Raw genomic sequence first — 16,881 nt, forward strand, 5'->3', positions numbered from 1 at the left:
CTATATTACATACATATTTTATGAGCACGTAAGAAAGGTTTTAGATTCCTTTTTTGCTTCTTCTCTTTCCTGTGTGGCTTCATTTTCTTTCTGCTTAGTAGTCATTCGTGCATTAGTAGAGTAAATGGTTTTAGATCATGGAAATTAAACTGAACAAGACCGACATTTTATTTTAATATTTACTTATTTATTGTTTCAGTCATCACCAGATGGGTTTCGGAGCAAATTCGGGCAAGTAGTTCAGGAAACATATCTCGCTGAAAAAAGCTGAAATTTTACGGTGGGGGGATGGGAATCGGAGAATATTAATGAAAATCTGGTATGTGAGATATTTTGTAAATAATAAATAGAAAATGTTCACATTCCGTTGCAATGAAAATACAAAAACATTTAGTCTCTGTACGTAAAACTTTTTTCTCTGTAGCCCCCTGAAAATATGAAATTTAAAACAAAGAAAACGAATTAAATAAAATTAATTTGTATCAAGTAAGGACCACTTTTACCTTTCGGAAGCAGTTTTCTTATATATCAGTTTCTTATGAGTAGGCTTATGTTTTTTAGATACATTGTATTAAAACTAATTAGACCAAAGGGCGTTAGCCCAGAAGACCTATTAATTTCGTTTTGGCATTTTGCACCAAAAACTTTAAATGTCCGTTTAACTTTTCAAATTGTTGCCAACAAATATTATCGCCCTGTATTATAGTTAAAGAAATTAAATAATGAGGAATCTGCATAAATGTATATATGTTTCTCGCACTGTGATAAAACAAAGGTACCTAGATCCATCAAATTTTTAATAACGTAACCCTCCTGCGAATATGGGTATCTGGAAAAAAAAAAAAAAATCAGCGCGCGGCATTGTGTATCGGCAATTCTAGAAATATGGTCAATTTGACATTATTTTGCGATATTGCTATTGAATTGAATTTTATGGTTTAGGTGCGAAGAACATATTTAATAAATAAAGGTAACACACAAAACGTTAAAGAAAACACCCGTTTGGGCGTAATGTAATCTGAAAGCTTTCAGATCTTTTTTCGAAAAATTTTAATCTGGTTTAAATATTTAAGTTAATAGAAGAAAATTTATATTTGCTTTTAATTATTTAAGGCTGTTAAGAGGCTAGGAATTCTTTAACTTTATTAGCTCAAAATTAAACAACGCTTGTAGTGAATGAACGCAAAATGCCAAAACGAAATTAATTGTCCCTTTGAATTAATAAATGTTGCCACTCACATTAATGAAGTGGATGACTCTGCCGATTTTTGCACAGATATTCTATTTTTGTATTTTTGAATGTATGCTGGTAAGCTTAAGTCTGAACTGATGTTCATACATCAAGCCCGTTTCACTACTTTGTTTTTATTTGGGTCAGTTTTTATTTATAATGTCAGTATTGGGAGATAAAGTAAATACTGGTAACTGTCATGTTTAACTTCCAAACTTTTAATGTTTCCATGTGCAGTGCAGCTAATTTGAATTTTATTTTTTGCCTTTTTGAGAAACCTGGAAAGTTGAGAAACGTTAGTATAGGTTACTACTGTAATTCTTGACAAAGGCAGGGAATTCATGTATATTTAAATAGTAAAATTACAGAACCTTTTAACTAGTTATATAAAGTTTTTTTAATATATATCTTATCGCTAAAATGCAGAAATGTGGCAATCGCCAGATTAACTAGAACTACCCAGTTAAGTGAAGAAAATTGTTTCATTTGTCACGCTACTTAGTTAAAATCTGCCCAGCGCCTAATAGACACTCGTTAAAGAGAAAGTAAGATCTTTGCACGAACAACTGCAAAGCTAAGCTTGTAAGCTTCACACGCTATGCTTTTATCCCGTAAAGTTTAAGTAATTAATGCAAGAATCAGCAGATTGTATATCAAATATACTGACAATTTTTTAAATGTAACAGTAGTTAATTTAGAAGTCAAAGAACAAAAATCAGCATTATATTTAATAAGCGTTATTTTTGTTGTTTGACATCTAAATTAATATTTGTTCGGCGTGTTATTGTACCTTAGTAACAGTAGTTATTACTGATTATTTTGATGAATTATTCAGCAGACTCTAGTAAAAAATACTGATAGTTATTGAAACATAATGCTATTTACTTAGTTTTCGATACCTAAAACATCAAGTTGATAGATCTTATCAGTCAATAGAACAGTTGATAGAATCAATCATTAAGTAAAGTAGAATACAAAGTAATTTCATGCAAGAAATCAGCAGAATGTATTGAAATTGAAAGGCATGTTAATATTTAAAAAACCGTACAGAATTTTTTTGGCATAACTATATCTAAGAAAGTACACAAATTTTAGAACATGAGTAATTTAAAATCTTAATTTTAGCAATTTTAATAATCAGTAATTTACTATTGTCAACTAATTTCATAATTTATTCAACAATTTAAAAATTTTATTAAATAAGCGTGAGGTCATCAGTGTGGCATTCAAAGTCACTAATCTCTATACTGGTTGGGCAGCTTGTTCTGTAGAACAAGAAAATTATCTGCTGAGGTTTATAAAGGAATAAAAAGATCTGTGTATGTAATTCACATGATGAAAAGTGAGTTTTTGATAGTCTACAGAATAGGTTGCCCAATCAGTGTAGCAATTAGTGACCCTGAATGCCACACCAGGACTCAGGTTTGAATCCCAGATTGAATCTCGGAGGAGGCGTGGATGTTTGTAAAAATATAGAGTCTTTGCGGCAAGGGGTTACTCAAGCCGAAAGTACCCTCAAGAGTTTGGTGGTAGGAGAAGAAGAGTGGGAGACCCTGGCTTTGTCCCTAAGGGGGCTGTTTCTCAAAATTTGATCGGAACTGCCCTGTTAATGCTGTTGGACTATACCTATGCGAGTAATGATGACATTTCGATGCCCCTCCCACTTCTATCTGCACCTTCTAGAGAACATACTCCACTCTAAGACAATGCCATAAACAGCGCACAAGGTCCATTTCAGTAACTGACAGGCGAGATCCACAGGTCTATTCCACCAAGAAATTTCTCTATTTGCTTGAATCGCTGAAAAGCAATTCTCCTGATCAGGCAAACACTCACAATCCACACAAATCCACACAAATCACTCACAATTTGAAGAAGATGTTTTCTGGCCCATATAAAACTTATTACCTGATTCAGTGATGTCAGTAGTAACATCCGCGTTGTACGACTATTAAAGAACTCCTTGAAAAGAGTGTACGCTGTACAGAGCGTTCAGTACTAAGCAGCACCATCATTGAATTCGGATGTAATACTATGAAATGACTGGGTGACTGTTATCTATTAAGCATCAGGCAGTGTTGTTCTTGCACTTTCCTCTGTATATTCGCAACTATGAGACGCCTCAAACAATCTGCCCATATCTTTTTTTTATAAATCATGCACAAAACCTACACTTGAAGCATTGTGCTAACATACTTAAATATTAAAAGAAATAAAGCGCTAGAATATTATCTCAGTAGTCTAGCACTTCAGTCTGCTTTTAAAACATATTTGTTTATTTTTTTAATGTATTGAAAATTCCCATCTTTATTAAAGTAAGGAGTCCTGAAGAATTATTAGAAAGTTGAGAGAAAAAAATATTTCAGGAGCACTGCTTTGGTTTATTAAATAAAGAGAATATTTTCATTTACATTTACTTCTAATTGTACAACATTAGTATTATTCTTTACTACCCCTCCAAGAGAAAAAACAATTGATATGCGTTTAATCTAGATACATGCTGACGGATGGGACATGCAAATAATCTGCATGAATAATATACAGTTATAACAGCTTTCTTTACAGGAAGGCGGAAATGCAAATAATACCGAGGCTAGACTACAACAAAAGGACAATTTTAACGTATTTGTGATTGCCTGCGAGGCATAATCTGATGCAAGATTCAGCTACAGAATAGCATTTAACACCCGGATATCCTTAAACCAACCTAACTCAATCAAAAATCCGAGCAGATCGAATAAATGAATAAGATTTCAACTTACCCTCCAATGTTTCGTTGACGCAGTCCCAGAAGGAGAGCTGGAATGAGAACAAAAAATAATCTATTAGCATATGTAATTGGTAACATCTCTTATCAGATCTCGGAATCATGTAATATTTATTACTTCATATCTACTTGATTAACCTACGAAAAAAGATCGTCGCAACCTGTCCGCTACTCATTTAACTCGTTTTCGAGCTGCGGCGGATAAATTGCCGCGAGTTCTTTACGCGGCGTGTTTTAGTAGAATAGAATTAATTATTAGAGGATATCAAAACCATGCATGATATGAGTCTCCAGAATTATTGGAAACTCTTTCATAGCTACCTACGTCGGGTTTTGTTAAACCTATAGACGTTATTATGCGTAAGACACATCATCAGTTGGTTTCCCCAAACTACGTTTAGGGGCTTTAATGGGCTGTAGTCTTGTAACCTGAACTAAGTAGGGGTCATGTCAGATAATAGTTTTTTCTGATAAATCATAGGCTTTCCGTAAAAATATGAATGGACCATGGTATTTGCATAATAGAAATCGTGATATTTTTATCAGGCAATTTCGTTATTTTTAACACATTATAACTTTTTATAATGCGTCCTTTTCTTCATTTTAAATTTATGTTTTATTTTAAAATCTGTGCTAGAAATAGGTGCTTCTGTAATTATCCCCCCCCAAAAAAAAAGTAAAAAAAATTAAGTCTGAAAGTTTTAGATTTTAGCCATAGCACAAAAAAAGTTTGCTAAGGTTTTTTACGCTCTCGCTTTGCTCGCAGTGTACCGGTCTGCTATAGCACTCACTCCTACTAACACTTTTTTTTGTCATTTTAGCTTCATTATTAAGCAACATTTTTTTTTCGCATTTACGCCATATGCAATTCAACAATATAAACTATAAAAATTTTAGAAGCAATATATCAGTATACGTTTAGGATTCCCGATGCAGCGTTAAGTGTTGGTATACACTTTTTTTTTTTTTTTTTGTATTTTTCAATCTTTTCTCAGTTTGTCATATCAGTGTTCAATTTTCTTACTAAGATGGCTATACGAAACTTTTCTTGTCTTTATATTATTAACATATTGTGTGTCTATTTATTAAATATCACGTTCTTGGCGCTTACGCCACATAACATTCGGTTCAACAACAACATCACAAAATATTTAATTACAGTTTATCTTTAGAATTTCCGATAGACAGTCTCGCGTGCTGAAGATAAAACTTTTTATTTCGTACAATGTTGCCACTATTTGCTTTGAAATCGTTGAATTTGTTAATTAAAAACTCGTTAATGTTTCACAAAATATGAAATAAATAATAAAACAAATTCGAAATATAAAATTCGGGATTCTCGGCGCCCATGTTTGGGTGGAGGACTACGTCATTATATAACTGGATTAATTACAAAGTATGATATCACTGACAATTAGTTTCATTCAAAAGATATTTTGCCGCTTTTAAAGCGATACAAGAATCTAGCTGTGGAATTTTATTCCAATAATTGGCTCTTACTAACTTGAAAATTGATCACCCCTGGTCTGTCAGGTAAAGCTAAGCTGAAAATATGTTTACATTTTTAACATAAGCGTTAAGGTAGAAGTGATGAATAAACTTAGTACATTTTTTATACTTTAGGCCGCGCTTTATTCATTCACCTGCTTATAAATATTATCTATATTATATCACAGAAAACCCAAAAGTGCGCTCTCTTCGCTGTAATGAGCTCAAAATTAGAAACCGAGGCTAATATATTTTTTACATGATTATATATCTCATATGTTATATTTCTTATAAAAATGATTGCGGTCTTAAAATTTTGCAATGATTATATTCTTTTATTCAGTTCAGTTATTGCTGTACATGAGATACATCTAAATTTTCCCATTTAGTGTATAAAAATAAATTTAGTGTAGGAAACCATTTCTAAAGCAAATAATAAATAGATATTGCAGAATAACTAAATTTTACACCACTAGTAATAAATAGATTGTTTACATACTAGATAGGCTACATGCTAGTTTTAATACCTTTGCACTTAATATTACCTAATTTGAAATACAAACTAAGGTATTAAAAAGTAATTACATTATGAAAATTAAGGATATTCATAATGAAATATATTTTTTTTATTCTCTTGTAGATTTCTTTTAGATAATTAAATGTTATATGCCGCAGAGTTTTAGGAATTACTGCGCTGATAGGGTTTAGAAGGAAGTAGCACTTATTCATCATAATAAAAGTATTTTGAATCATATTATCATAAAATTGAGGAAACAATGATCTTAAAATGAATGGAAAATAAAAGGCAAAATTAGATTTAAGATATGGAAATAGTTATATGACTTTCATAATGGTTGTCTTCGAAACAATGAGTAAAAATCGCTACTTTATGATAATCGTAATGTGAAATGTCTTTTCTTAACGATATTAAGAATTCTTGAATGCGTTTCATAAGTATCTTCCTTTTTAGTGAAGAGTGAAAAGAATTGGAAATTAAGGATTGCTGTTAGAACAAATGAAGTGATGACATCCCGAGTGATAATATGTTTTGTAATCAAGGCATAGATAAGTAGCGGCAGTAGTCATGATTGCAGATAAACATGTGGAGATATCTTTAATGTGCCATTTGGCAACTCCGAGTACGTCGAGTAACAATGTGCCATTCATTTAATCAGAAATATTCATCAGTTACGTGTGCATGTAATTGCTTATTAGAAAAAGAAGTCAGTGATTAATTTGATTGCCGTCTTATTATAAAATGTGTTCACTCTGAATATACTTAATGCTTCTTAAATGCCTAACAAGACCTTTTAAATCAACGAGATTTTGAAAGATTTTAACTCCACATGCGTAAGCTTACACACTTATTTTAGGAGTACATGAATTTTAAACTACGAGACAGATTTGAAAAGTGCGCACAACAGCTATTTTTGCCAAACCTTTAACACATACACAAAATAAAACATAAGAATAATAAAAGTGCAAGTCTGAGCTGTTTTTTTAAAATAATTTGATTGTCAAGAGCTTTCTTTCATCATGGTACTAGTTTCAGAGCTCTTGCTTCATCAAAATCCGCTCTCTTGGCAGCATAGCCCCTTGAAGATTTCAGCTGAATCAAAATGTTCCACTAACCTAAACCTCTTCAGAACGCAAAACACATCACGTTCTGTACTTCTATGAATTTAAATTTAAACATTTGGTTTACTCGCAGAATATTTACTGTAAAAAATCCTATTGTACGGAAGTGGTTAGCACATCCACTTCGAAATTGAAAGATACGTGGTTCGGTTGATTTCCAACCATTCCCGACCCGACATTAGCATCTGAATTGAAATATGAGGGACAACAATCGAACCACCTGGGTTTGGATGAGAGAATCTCGTACTTCTCCCCAGTCACTCTTTAAATATATGGAAGGTTACATTATCCAGCTAGCAAATTAGAAAATCCCTGATTGGACTCTCATTAACGAAGCAGATGAGTTTTTGTTGCCTGCTTGAAAAAGTCTAATAATCTCTATAACTGCCGTTATTTCAAAATAACTCTTAAAAAAACAAACGTGCCATATTCATCCTCGGTTCTTCATAACAAATACTTTGTTTTGTGCCGTAGTTCGCGTATAAAGGGCCAAATATATATATGTAAACTATAAAAAATAAGATAGCTTTGCTCTACGCGAAGAGGCAACCTCTAATTATCTTTCCGCAATTTCCGGATCTTCTCCCTAGACCAGTACTTTCGAGAACACTTTGGCATGTTATGTAACAGCTCGTATAAATACAGAGTTCGCGTCACATACTTCTAGGCACTCCAGGAGAACAAATCAGAATGGAATTAACTTGTATAATTACTGCTTATTTAATAATATCAGAGTTCATGTTCCTACGGAGCCTACTCACTACCCTAGCAACTCAGCCTTTAATCCTGATGTCTTGGATATAGTAATTACCTCTAAATTAAGCAAGTGCCTTATCTTAGTGTAGATAACGCACTCACTTCCGATCATCTTCCTATCAGATTTACGCTATATGGACTTCGCCATCGATAACCACCGTTACATAAAAAAATAAACCGGAATAACTTCACCCACATTTTCGATAACAATATTTCTATGAATAAATAATAACATCCCAGATAGAAATGAAGCTTAAAATGCCATAAAAGTGCTCACCAATGATATTATTTCGGCTATTAATAACTCAAGATCTCCCGTTTCCGTAGATAAATTTACCTTACCAGTTCATATGAAAAATAAAATTACAGAGAAGAATAGATTACAGAAAATTTATAAAAACACTCTAAATCCTATTGATAAACTTCGCCCGAACCAAGCATCCAGGCAGCTCAAAAAATTAATGGCTGATTATAGATTCTAACTGGCATGATTTTATTAGTAACCTGTCGCACATCGACCACTCCATATGGAAGATTGCAAAAGACTTAAAGAAAAATAATTCTGAAATTGGTCCGATTAAAGACAACAATATAATAATTAACAAACCTTTAGATATTGCTAATAAATTTGCCGGTACGTATGAAAAGCAATTTACCGTCAATCAATTCTACAAACCAAATGATTCGCTCATCTGCAGTCATGTGACTGACTTTCTCTCCACCCACCAAAATAAAAGAAACTATCCTACCTCACCTAATGAAATTAAATCTAATTACTAAATTAAATCTTAAAAAAGCAGCAGGTTTCGACACCATCACTAATAAAGCGCTCATGGAGTTTCCCAGAAAAGGAAGTGTGCAAATCACAAATATCTGTAATGCCTGCTTAAGAATAAACCTTTTTCCTTGCAACTCGAAACATGCCGTTATTTTTGTACTGAAGAAGCTTGGGAAGAACGGTTTTGAAACTTCAGATTACTGACCTATTAGCTTACTCTCAGCTTTATGAAAATTATTTGAACGTCTCATCATAAATAGAATCAATACCTTCTTAGAAGATCATAACATCATTAGAGACCACCAGTTTGGCTTTAGGCATGGGTTCTATATTACACAGGAAATAACCCGTATAGTTGAGCATATCGGGGAAAGTTTTAACAAAAAGAAGACTGTTGTGAGAATAGTCATCGACATAAGAAAAAGCCTTTGAGAGAGTTTGGCATCCAGGCCTCTTCATTAAATTAATGGGATATAAATTTCCACCAGAAATCATTCTTCTCATAGCCAGTTATCTTCGACAGCGCACCTTTCAAATTAAAATTAAAGATTCCTTAGCTGAAATTAAAAACGTCACTGCAGGAGTAGCACAAGGTAATATTTTAGCACCTGTGCTCTTCAACATATACATCAACGATATCCTTAATTATCATAGAGAAGCCCTCATCTCAAGCTATGCAGATGACACGGCGGTTTTAAGCAAATCTTTGACTCCTAAAAAAGCCGTCTCCAAACTTCAAGCAATCCTCGATAAGATTTATCCATGGTTTAAAGCCTGGAAGATAAAAATCAACGCTGAAAATCTACTGTTGTTTATTTTCAAAAACACCCCCCCAGAAAGCCTCTTGAAGATATCAAACTTAATAATATTGAAATAGCACGTGATACCTCAATCAAATACCTGTGTGTTCACTTAGATAGAAAATTAACCTTTCAAAATCACATCAATTATATCTGCAAGAAAGTAAGCTAAGCTATTGGAAGTGTTTATACATTAATAGGAAGACACTCAACTCTTAGCATCGCTACTAAAAGAATTTTATATTTACATGCCATACGACTACTATATGCCTATACTACTATATGCTTATCCAGCCTCGGCGGTTACCCCTCGTACGAACAGATTGAAAATTCAAAGAATACAAAATAAAACCTTGAGAATCATAGCCAATGCTCCCTGGTTCGTAAGAAACTCCACTCTGCATAATGACCTTAGGATTAAACCTACAGACTCAGAAATTCTAAAATTCTCGCATAAATTCTTCCTCAAATATGATCAACACAACAAGGAAATCATTAAGAAATTAGGCAATTATGACTACGTCATAGAGTAAAAGCATAAAAGACCTCGAACTATCCATCATAATGGCTTGTTTATATTATCTAATATTTTTTCATTTACTTCATTTAAACAAGTTTTATTTTTTAGTCATATTTAACCAAGTTTTTATTTCGTACCTTGAAAAGAAGATTTTTGTACCTGATATAGCAGGTTTTGTGGACTATATTTGTATATATTCTATTATATTCTGTATGCGACAGCTCTGAGGCAAACAATTGGCAACTTTTCATGACGGGTTCAAGTCCCGATAGAATTGTTTCATCTAAAAGAAAAATGATCTGACATTTCAATTGAATAAAGATTTGCAATTAAAGGCAAAATCCTTCTGTGTCATCATTGTGTTATATTCCACTCAGCCAAACAACGCCCGAACTCTGATGCCAAGCTTCGTCATTCCTGTGCCTATCCGCAACATGATCACATATATATTTGGTCAAAGTGCCAAATGCCAAATATAATATATGTATATATAGCATGAGGATTCTTAAATGTGTTGAGCCATATTTCTGCTCAGTAAGTTGGTGGCTGGAGAAAAGGAGTACGAAATCTTCAGAATCAGTCTTCTAAGGTGTTGTTGATCAGAATCGGGATGGGGCCCAAAGCCTCACTTCAACGACAGACACTTTCTGTTACATTCATGATTAATTGTTAAGTCATTTCAAAGACTATTAGCTAGGACATGGGGATAAGCACAGCAAAAGTATTATGAACACATTTGCTGTGAAACAGTACTGTATGAAAACTGTTCATTATGAATTAAATAGGAGAACAGCGGGATAAAATAGAATAAGTGCTAACGCATTTTCCTAATAAAGCTAATTTTAGCGAGGTAATAGCACAAAAGGATATTACTGTATTAAGCATCTTGTATAAAATAGGGACTCATACCATAAATAGAGAAAGATTATACACATTTTCCTTTTCCGATAAACGTTTTAATTTGGAATCAAAACAAAAGAGACCTGTTATTTTTTTTAATCTAGCAGTAATACATTTAATTTTCAATTTTCTAAATAAGAATAAAAAATATCATTCAGCCAAATTTATTTCTTCATTTTCTGCTATATATGTACACACACAAAACACAAGCTTATTTTTTATTAGTATTTTTAAAGAACTTGATTATTATTCATTACTTAGAGAACGCACTTTTTAAGAGAAGGTTTTGATGAAACCGATAACACCATCTGTCTAAAACATTTCATCCAAAACGATTAGCGAAAGCTAAAGGAAACTTAAGATGCCTCGGGTATTTAGTCAACTTGCGTGTCAGTGTGGCTTGAATGTCGGATACGTCGGATAACGCTGACCCTTCATGTGAAGATTGATTTTCAGAAATTAAAAAAAAATCTTTCGGCGCTAAATCGTGCGAATATGGAAGGTGGTTAAAAACTTACACACGTTTTTTCTCCAGGAATTGCACACCAACGCCAACCGTGTGAGCGAATGCATGGCCGGGTAGCAAGAAGAAATCCCTCTTGCTTCATCATTCTGGACAAACCTGCTGAATCCTCTTGCACAACCGATCCATGACACCCAGTTTTATCGCTTATGATTCCCAGTTATGATTATTTAAAAGGAAAAAAAATCTGGCTCGGAATTTTTCGGACAGACGGTGTAAATTAAAAAAATCAGATTTTGATTTTTCATAATTCACACTGAAAAATTAATAAGTTTAAAATGTTAAAAATAAGAAATAATTATCTAAAATGGATAAAAATGCATGGTTTAATCATTTTAAATGAACATCAGCCAAGAAAGATGTAATAAAATTTATAAATAAATAAAATATTGAAAAAAGTTTTTCTAGCTAGAAATGCTTTCATATCTTTCATTGTAAACTGTATCACGAACAATTCATTAGAAAAATATCAATTTTAAAGCAGGGTTTAATTTCTAAATTCAGAAGTGCCGGAGCCCAGTGGCTTAAAACAAATTAAAAGAAAAGCAAGAAGACAAACTAAATAAATAAGTAAATAAAATTTAAAAAAAAAAAAAAAATCTGAAGGATTTCAAATTTCACATTACCCCCAAAGGGGCGTTGTTTTAATGTTTTCTGTGTTACCTCTTTTTTGTTAAACATCATGTTCTTCGCACTTAAACCATGAACTTCAATTCAACAGCAATATCGCAAATATTTAAAACATCACTTCTTTAGAATTTCCGATACACAGTCTGGAGATAAAAATGTTTTTGTACCCTACAGTGTTGCCATTGCTAGCTTTGAAATCGTTGAGTTTGTTAATCAATAACTCATAAGTGCTTTACAAAATATAAAATAGATAATAAAAAATTCCAAATTCCAAATTTGGGCTTCCAGATGACCATATTCTGAGGAGGATTACGTTATTCAAAAATTGGATGACTCTAGGTATGTCTTCTTCTTATTATTATATATTATATCTTACTTATTTATGCAGATTCTTCGTCATTTACTTTCTTTAAATATGACACAGGGCGATAATATTTGGTGGCAACAGTTTGAAAAGTGAATCAACGCAAAATGCCAAAACGAAATTACAAGCCCTTGTAATAGCCCTTCTGAGCTAAGGCTCCTTTGGGCTAATAAATAAAATAACTACTAAAATAATAAAATATATAATACTTAAAATAATTAAATAAGTAAATTAAAATTAAAATGCAACAAAATATAAAAATTTAATATATTAATTTTTCATGATAAATAGTTAAATGAAAGAAATAAAATATCGAACCTCGTCTTATCTGTGGTTCCCGTAGGACTTACAATTTCATTCCAAGAACAAAGCTGGCTTCCGGCTGAATTTAAGTTTCTGAAAATGCAGTACAACGTGCTTTCAAGGGAGAAGGAGAACAAAATCTATTTTTTCCAGCACACCAATGGGAAAAGTAAAACGATTAAAGTGTCACTAATGAGAATAGAGAGGATGCTAGAAACAATGAGATGATGGAAAGAAATGTTAATGGAGATGCGAAGCTTCGATAACAGAGAGAAGAGTCCAAAGATTTCTGACCGCGATGCGCTGCCGATATCATTCTAACTATTCAGCAGCATGCGACTGGGCGAAGAAATTACCTCCGAATCCAACCCGATAACAACATGAAAACAAAAGTAAGGTTTGCAGAAGTGATAATTTTTTACCCGTATTTTGTTACACAGCTGAAGTCTGCGGAAGCTGTGCAGTGAGAAATCACTGGACCTGCACTACCAACGTAATCACTTTTAGTACTTTCGAAAAGAAAACATTTTACCCGCTCTAGTAAATTCATTGCACTACCTGGAGAATAAGCCTTGGATATGCGGATGGAGGCTTTTGTTTCCTTTAAAAGTTAAAGGTCTGCGTCAAAACGTTTGTACCCGAGAGAAAGACAGGAATGGATTTGGAAGTTATAATCAATTTTTAAGGTATATTTACTTTTAAAATAAAATTTTTTCGCTGAAACTGTGTGTCAGGGACATAAAAGAAGTGCCGGAACCCTTTTATTTAGGGCTGCGGTGCGCTCCACCTAGATTCATGAATTACCTTAGAAAGTGAGAAACCCGGAGACGGGCTCCTGTGCAATTTAAGCTCTGCTTCAAGGGGAAGTCTTCGGCAACTGAGAACAGTATACTAGAATAAATAAGCTAAGTATCACAATTAAAAAATTTTCTTAGCCAAAACTGTTTCTGCTTTTTCCATTCTGAGGCGTATTTTAGTTTCGCATTTTTCATTTCCTAAAAATTTATAAAAAAGATACTTTGAAATACATCTTTGTAGGCAATTTAAATGAGAAAGGCAAAATAAAACATTATGACAAATTTTTCGTTTACTTTCTCAAAACAATACAAGTACGGTTGCTGCTCATATATGGAAGCAGAGCATATCAATCTGAAGTACAAATCTAGACAGTATTAAATTTATAATCGAGAAAAACTCTATGCATTTGGACCGAATTTTTTATAACTTTTATATCAGACTAACAAAGTTTTTATGACTTCGCCTAAATTTAAAGTTATTAAAAGCAGATAAAAATATGACATCACAAAAAAATATGCTACGAGACCACAAAGTTTTTAATGCTCTGCATCAATAAAATTTAACATATTCATTACATTCCACTTAACTGATAGCATAAAACAAGATTTTGTTTTTAAATTAACACCGAAGTCAATTACGTTTTTAAATTTAACCGTTTGTAAGCAGTTTATTAAAACGAACTTTATTCTGAGCAACAGATGTCGCTGAATGCCGCAAAAATATTCATTTTACTTATATGTCAACGCAATTTCGTCTCAGTTCTCTTTTACACAGCAATGACTACATATTTTTTCTCAGAAAAAGTTCGTTAAGTGAAGTTTAGGATTTGAAATATCTCCAGCTGCGTCGAAAAGCAAATATCACCCGGATCTGACAGCACACATCACGCTTTTTCTGCTGCCGTAAGCTCTTAACAGCTGGTAACAGATTTAGCGGTACTATAAAGCTCTCATAAGAGGAAATATGTTTTGAAGCTTTAGGTTGAAGATGCGAAATTAAACCGCGAAAACACAAGTGTTCTGGCTATCAGCTGGACGATATCTGGATGAATTACGGTAGCTTTGTAATGGTCTCATGATCTGATTACTTTCCAAAACCTGAATGATTAACGGAAGGTGGAGGGTAGAAGTGATGACGTAACAGTTACCACGTTTACGTGCGCATTTCTTTTTCTTTCATTTTTATAAACTGTTTATAGCTCACTCACCGTGTTGTCGCTGTGGGCTGAAGTTTGTCATCGATTTTTAACTTACTTCTTGATAAACTATTAAGTTCAAGTTTAAATATTGTACACACATTGCTTGTGGGTGACAATGAATGCAATGTGGTGAAGCGATTTTTTTCTCCCAAAATTCAATTTAGATTTCTTTTAAAATTTAACTAGCCGATTAAATGGCCAGTCATCTATAACAGTTATTAGGAAAGAGAAAAAAATATGTGATGATTTTAATGAGCCAAGCTAGAATGATAAAAAAATATGGAATATTTCTATTTAGGCTATCTCACGATTTAAATGCTTTCTTATTTAAATCAACCAAATTGAAAAGTAGAATGAAATATTCCTAAGAACTGCATTTATTGCTTTTAAACCGCTCAATGTTTAAATAACAGAATAAATCTGAATGAAAAATTAAATATCCTATTCGTCATATAGTAACAAACTGGCTCAGGAGAATATATATATATATATATATATATATAATACTGGACACTGACTAAATTTTTTTTTTAAATTGCTGAATTCTTTCATTAAATTTTAAAAACAAGTGTCCAATATTTTCTCGTATGGAAACCCACGTCTTTAATATCCCTGAGATTTCTAATTAAATTCCAGATATTTGGCTGAATGGCAACACAACGCTTTTTGATTGCTGATTTATTTAATAAAGTTTTCTCAAATTCGTATAAAATATAAAATAAATAAATTATATATATATATATATATACATCTGAAAGCTTTCTGATTTTACATTACGCTCAAAGGGGCTTTTTCTTAACGTTTTGTGTGTTATCTTTATTTATTAAATATCATGTTCTTCGAACTTAAACCATAAAATTAAATTTAACAGCAATATCGCAAAATAATTTTAAAATGAGCATAGCCTCAGAATTTCCAATAGACAGTCAATTTTTCGCTTTACCTTCGTTTGGCGAACATGTAAAAAAATATTAGAAATTTCTGTTTTTGCACCATCGGATACATTGAAAAAGGAATACTATAAATGAAATTTGTATGAAATTTTTAATGTAATTTCTGATTTTTTGGCAAATTCTTAAAAATTAGATTTTTTTATCAATTTATGTTTATGATATTAAAATTTCAGCATCAAGAATTGTTTAGACTACAAAATTTTGAACTTTTTACAAATTAGAAAAGAAGCGTTTAGCCATTCTTTACAAAAGAATGATTAAGAAAACTTATTGATTGGGCTATTTTCTAAATTAAAAAAAAAAATGCTACAATATGAAGCAGAATGGTTTCTTCCATCGGTATTTCTGGGAAACATAGTTTCAACGATATCATGTCACTGTGTCATTAAAAAAAAAAAAAAAAAAAAAAAAAAAAAAAAAAAAAAAAAAAACTGTCACGTGATATTATTACGTCACTCCCCTTGCTGCAAATAATTATTTGTGCCTTTACATAGCAGTCTTATACCATTTTGTAACCGCTATTTCTCTTCCTCCTTTTTTTGTACACAGATTTTGTATTTGGAGTTTTTTTCATTAATCTACAAAAATAACAGAGTTTAAGCATTGATTAACTTTTAAAGTTATTTGCATTGAAATCTAGCGTATCATTTTTAGTTTTTTTCCATTTCATATATTTTTATACATTTACCATAGCATTTTACTTTAAAATCTAATTTTCTTAATTTTATTATGGTACGTAATATTATATTCTTTTACAGTACTTTAAAATTTTAACATCCAATTTAACAATTTTGAATGAACCAGTTCAGTGTTTTTTCTTTTCTTAAGGTTAAGTACATGTTTATCGCAGCTAATAGGGAAGAATTTTATTCATTTATTTTGGATTCATCGTAGCTTATTTCAACAAAGGCTTATGCAGTATATTTTTATTTCAGTAAAAGAAACTAGAAGTTCGTTGACTTTAAATTCTAGCCCTAAGTATTAATTGCTTAAACGTATAGCCATCAACTCTAACGTAAAAAAAATGCGAATTTTTTCTTTATTTGTGTTCGAAAATCAAGCGCCCACCAGCGGCCGAGCGGTAAAGTCGCTGAACACTGGTAGTTTGGTCCGAGGTTCGAATCCCGCGAACGGGCTGGCTGCATGGGCGTTTTCGTGGTTTTCCCCATGTGTAACGTGTATACGAGCCAGTTTCCCTTAGAAAGTCCTCCACGAAGGCATCCCTCCTCTTAGG

At 32.4% G+C, this 16,881-nt stretch overlaps 1 protein-coding gene across 1 annotated transcript in view; it reads right to left on the reverse strand.

The window, feature by feature from the left end:
• LOC118193141 (reversion-inducing cysteine-rich protein with Kazal motifs-like) overlaps positions 1-16,881 on the reverse strand; it is a 232,762-nt gene that overhangs the window by 66,129 nt on the left and 149,752 nt on the right. Inside the window, exon 4 of the mRNA XM_035364220.2 lies at positions 3,994-4,030. Coding sequence (XP_035220111.1) covers positions 3,994-4,030 — 37 coding nt within the window. The remainder of the gene's footprint in view (positions 1-3,993; positions 4,031-16,881) is intronic.

Source organism: Stegodyphus dumicola, chromosome 5 (genome assembly GCF_044657685.1).
Source record: "Stegodyphus dumicola isolate Sdum_Otavi_A_Nest chromosome 5, ASM4465768v1".
Taxonomy (NCBI): domain Eukaryota; kingdom Metazoa; phylum Arthropoda; class Arachnida; order Araneae; family Eresidae; genus Stegodyphus; species Stegodyphus dumicola.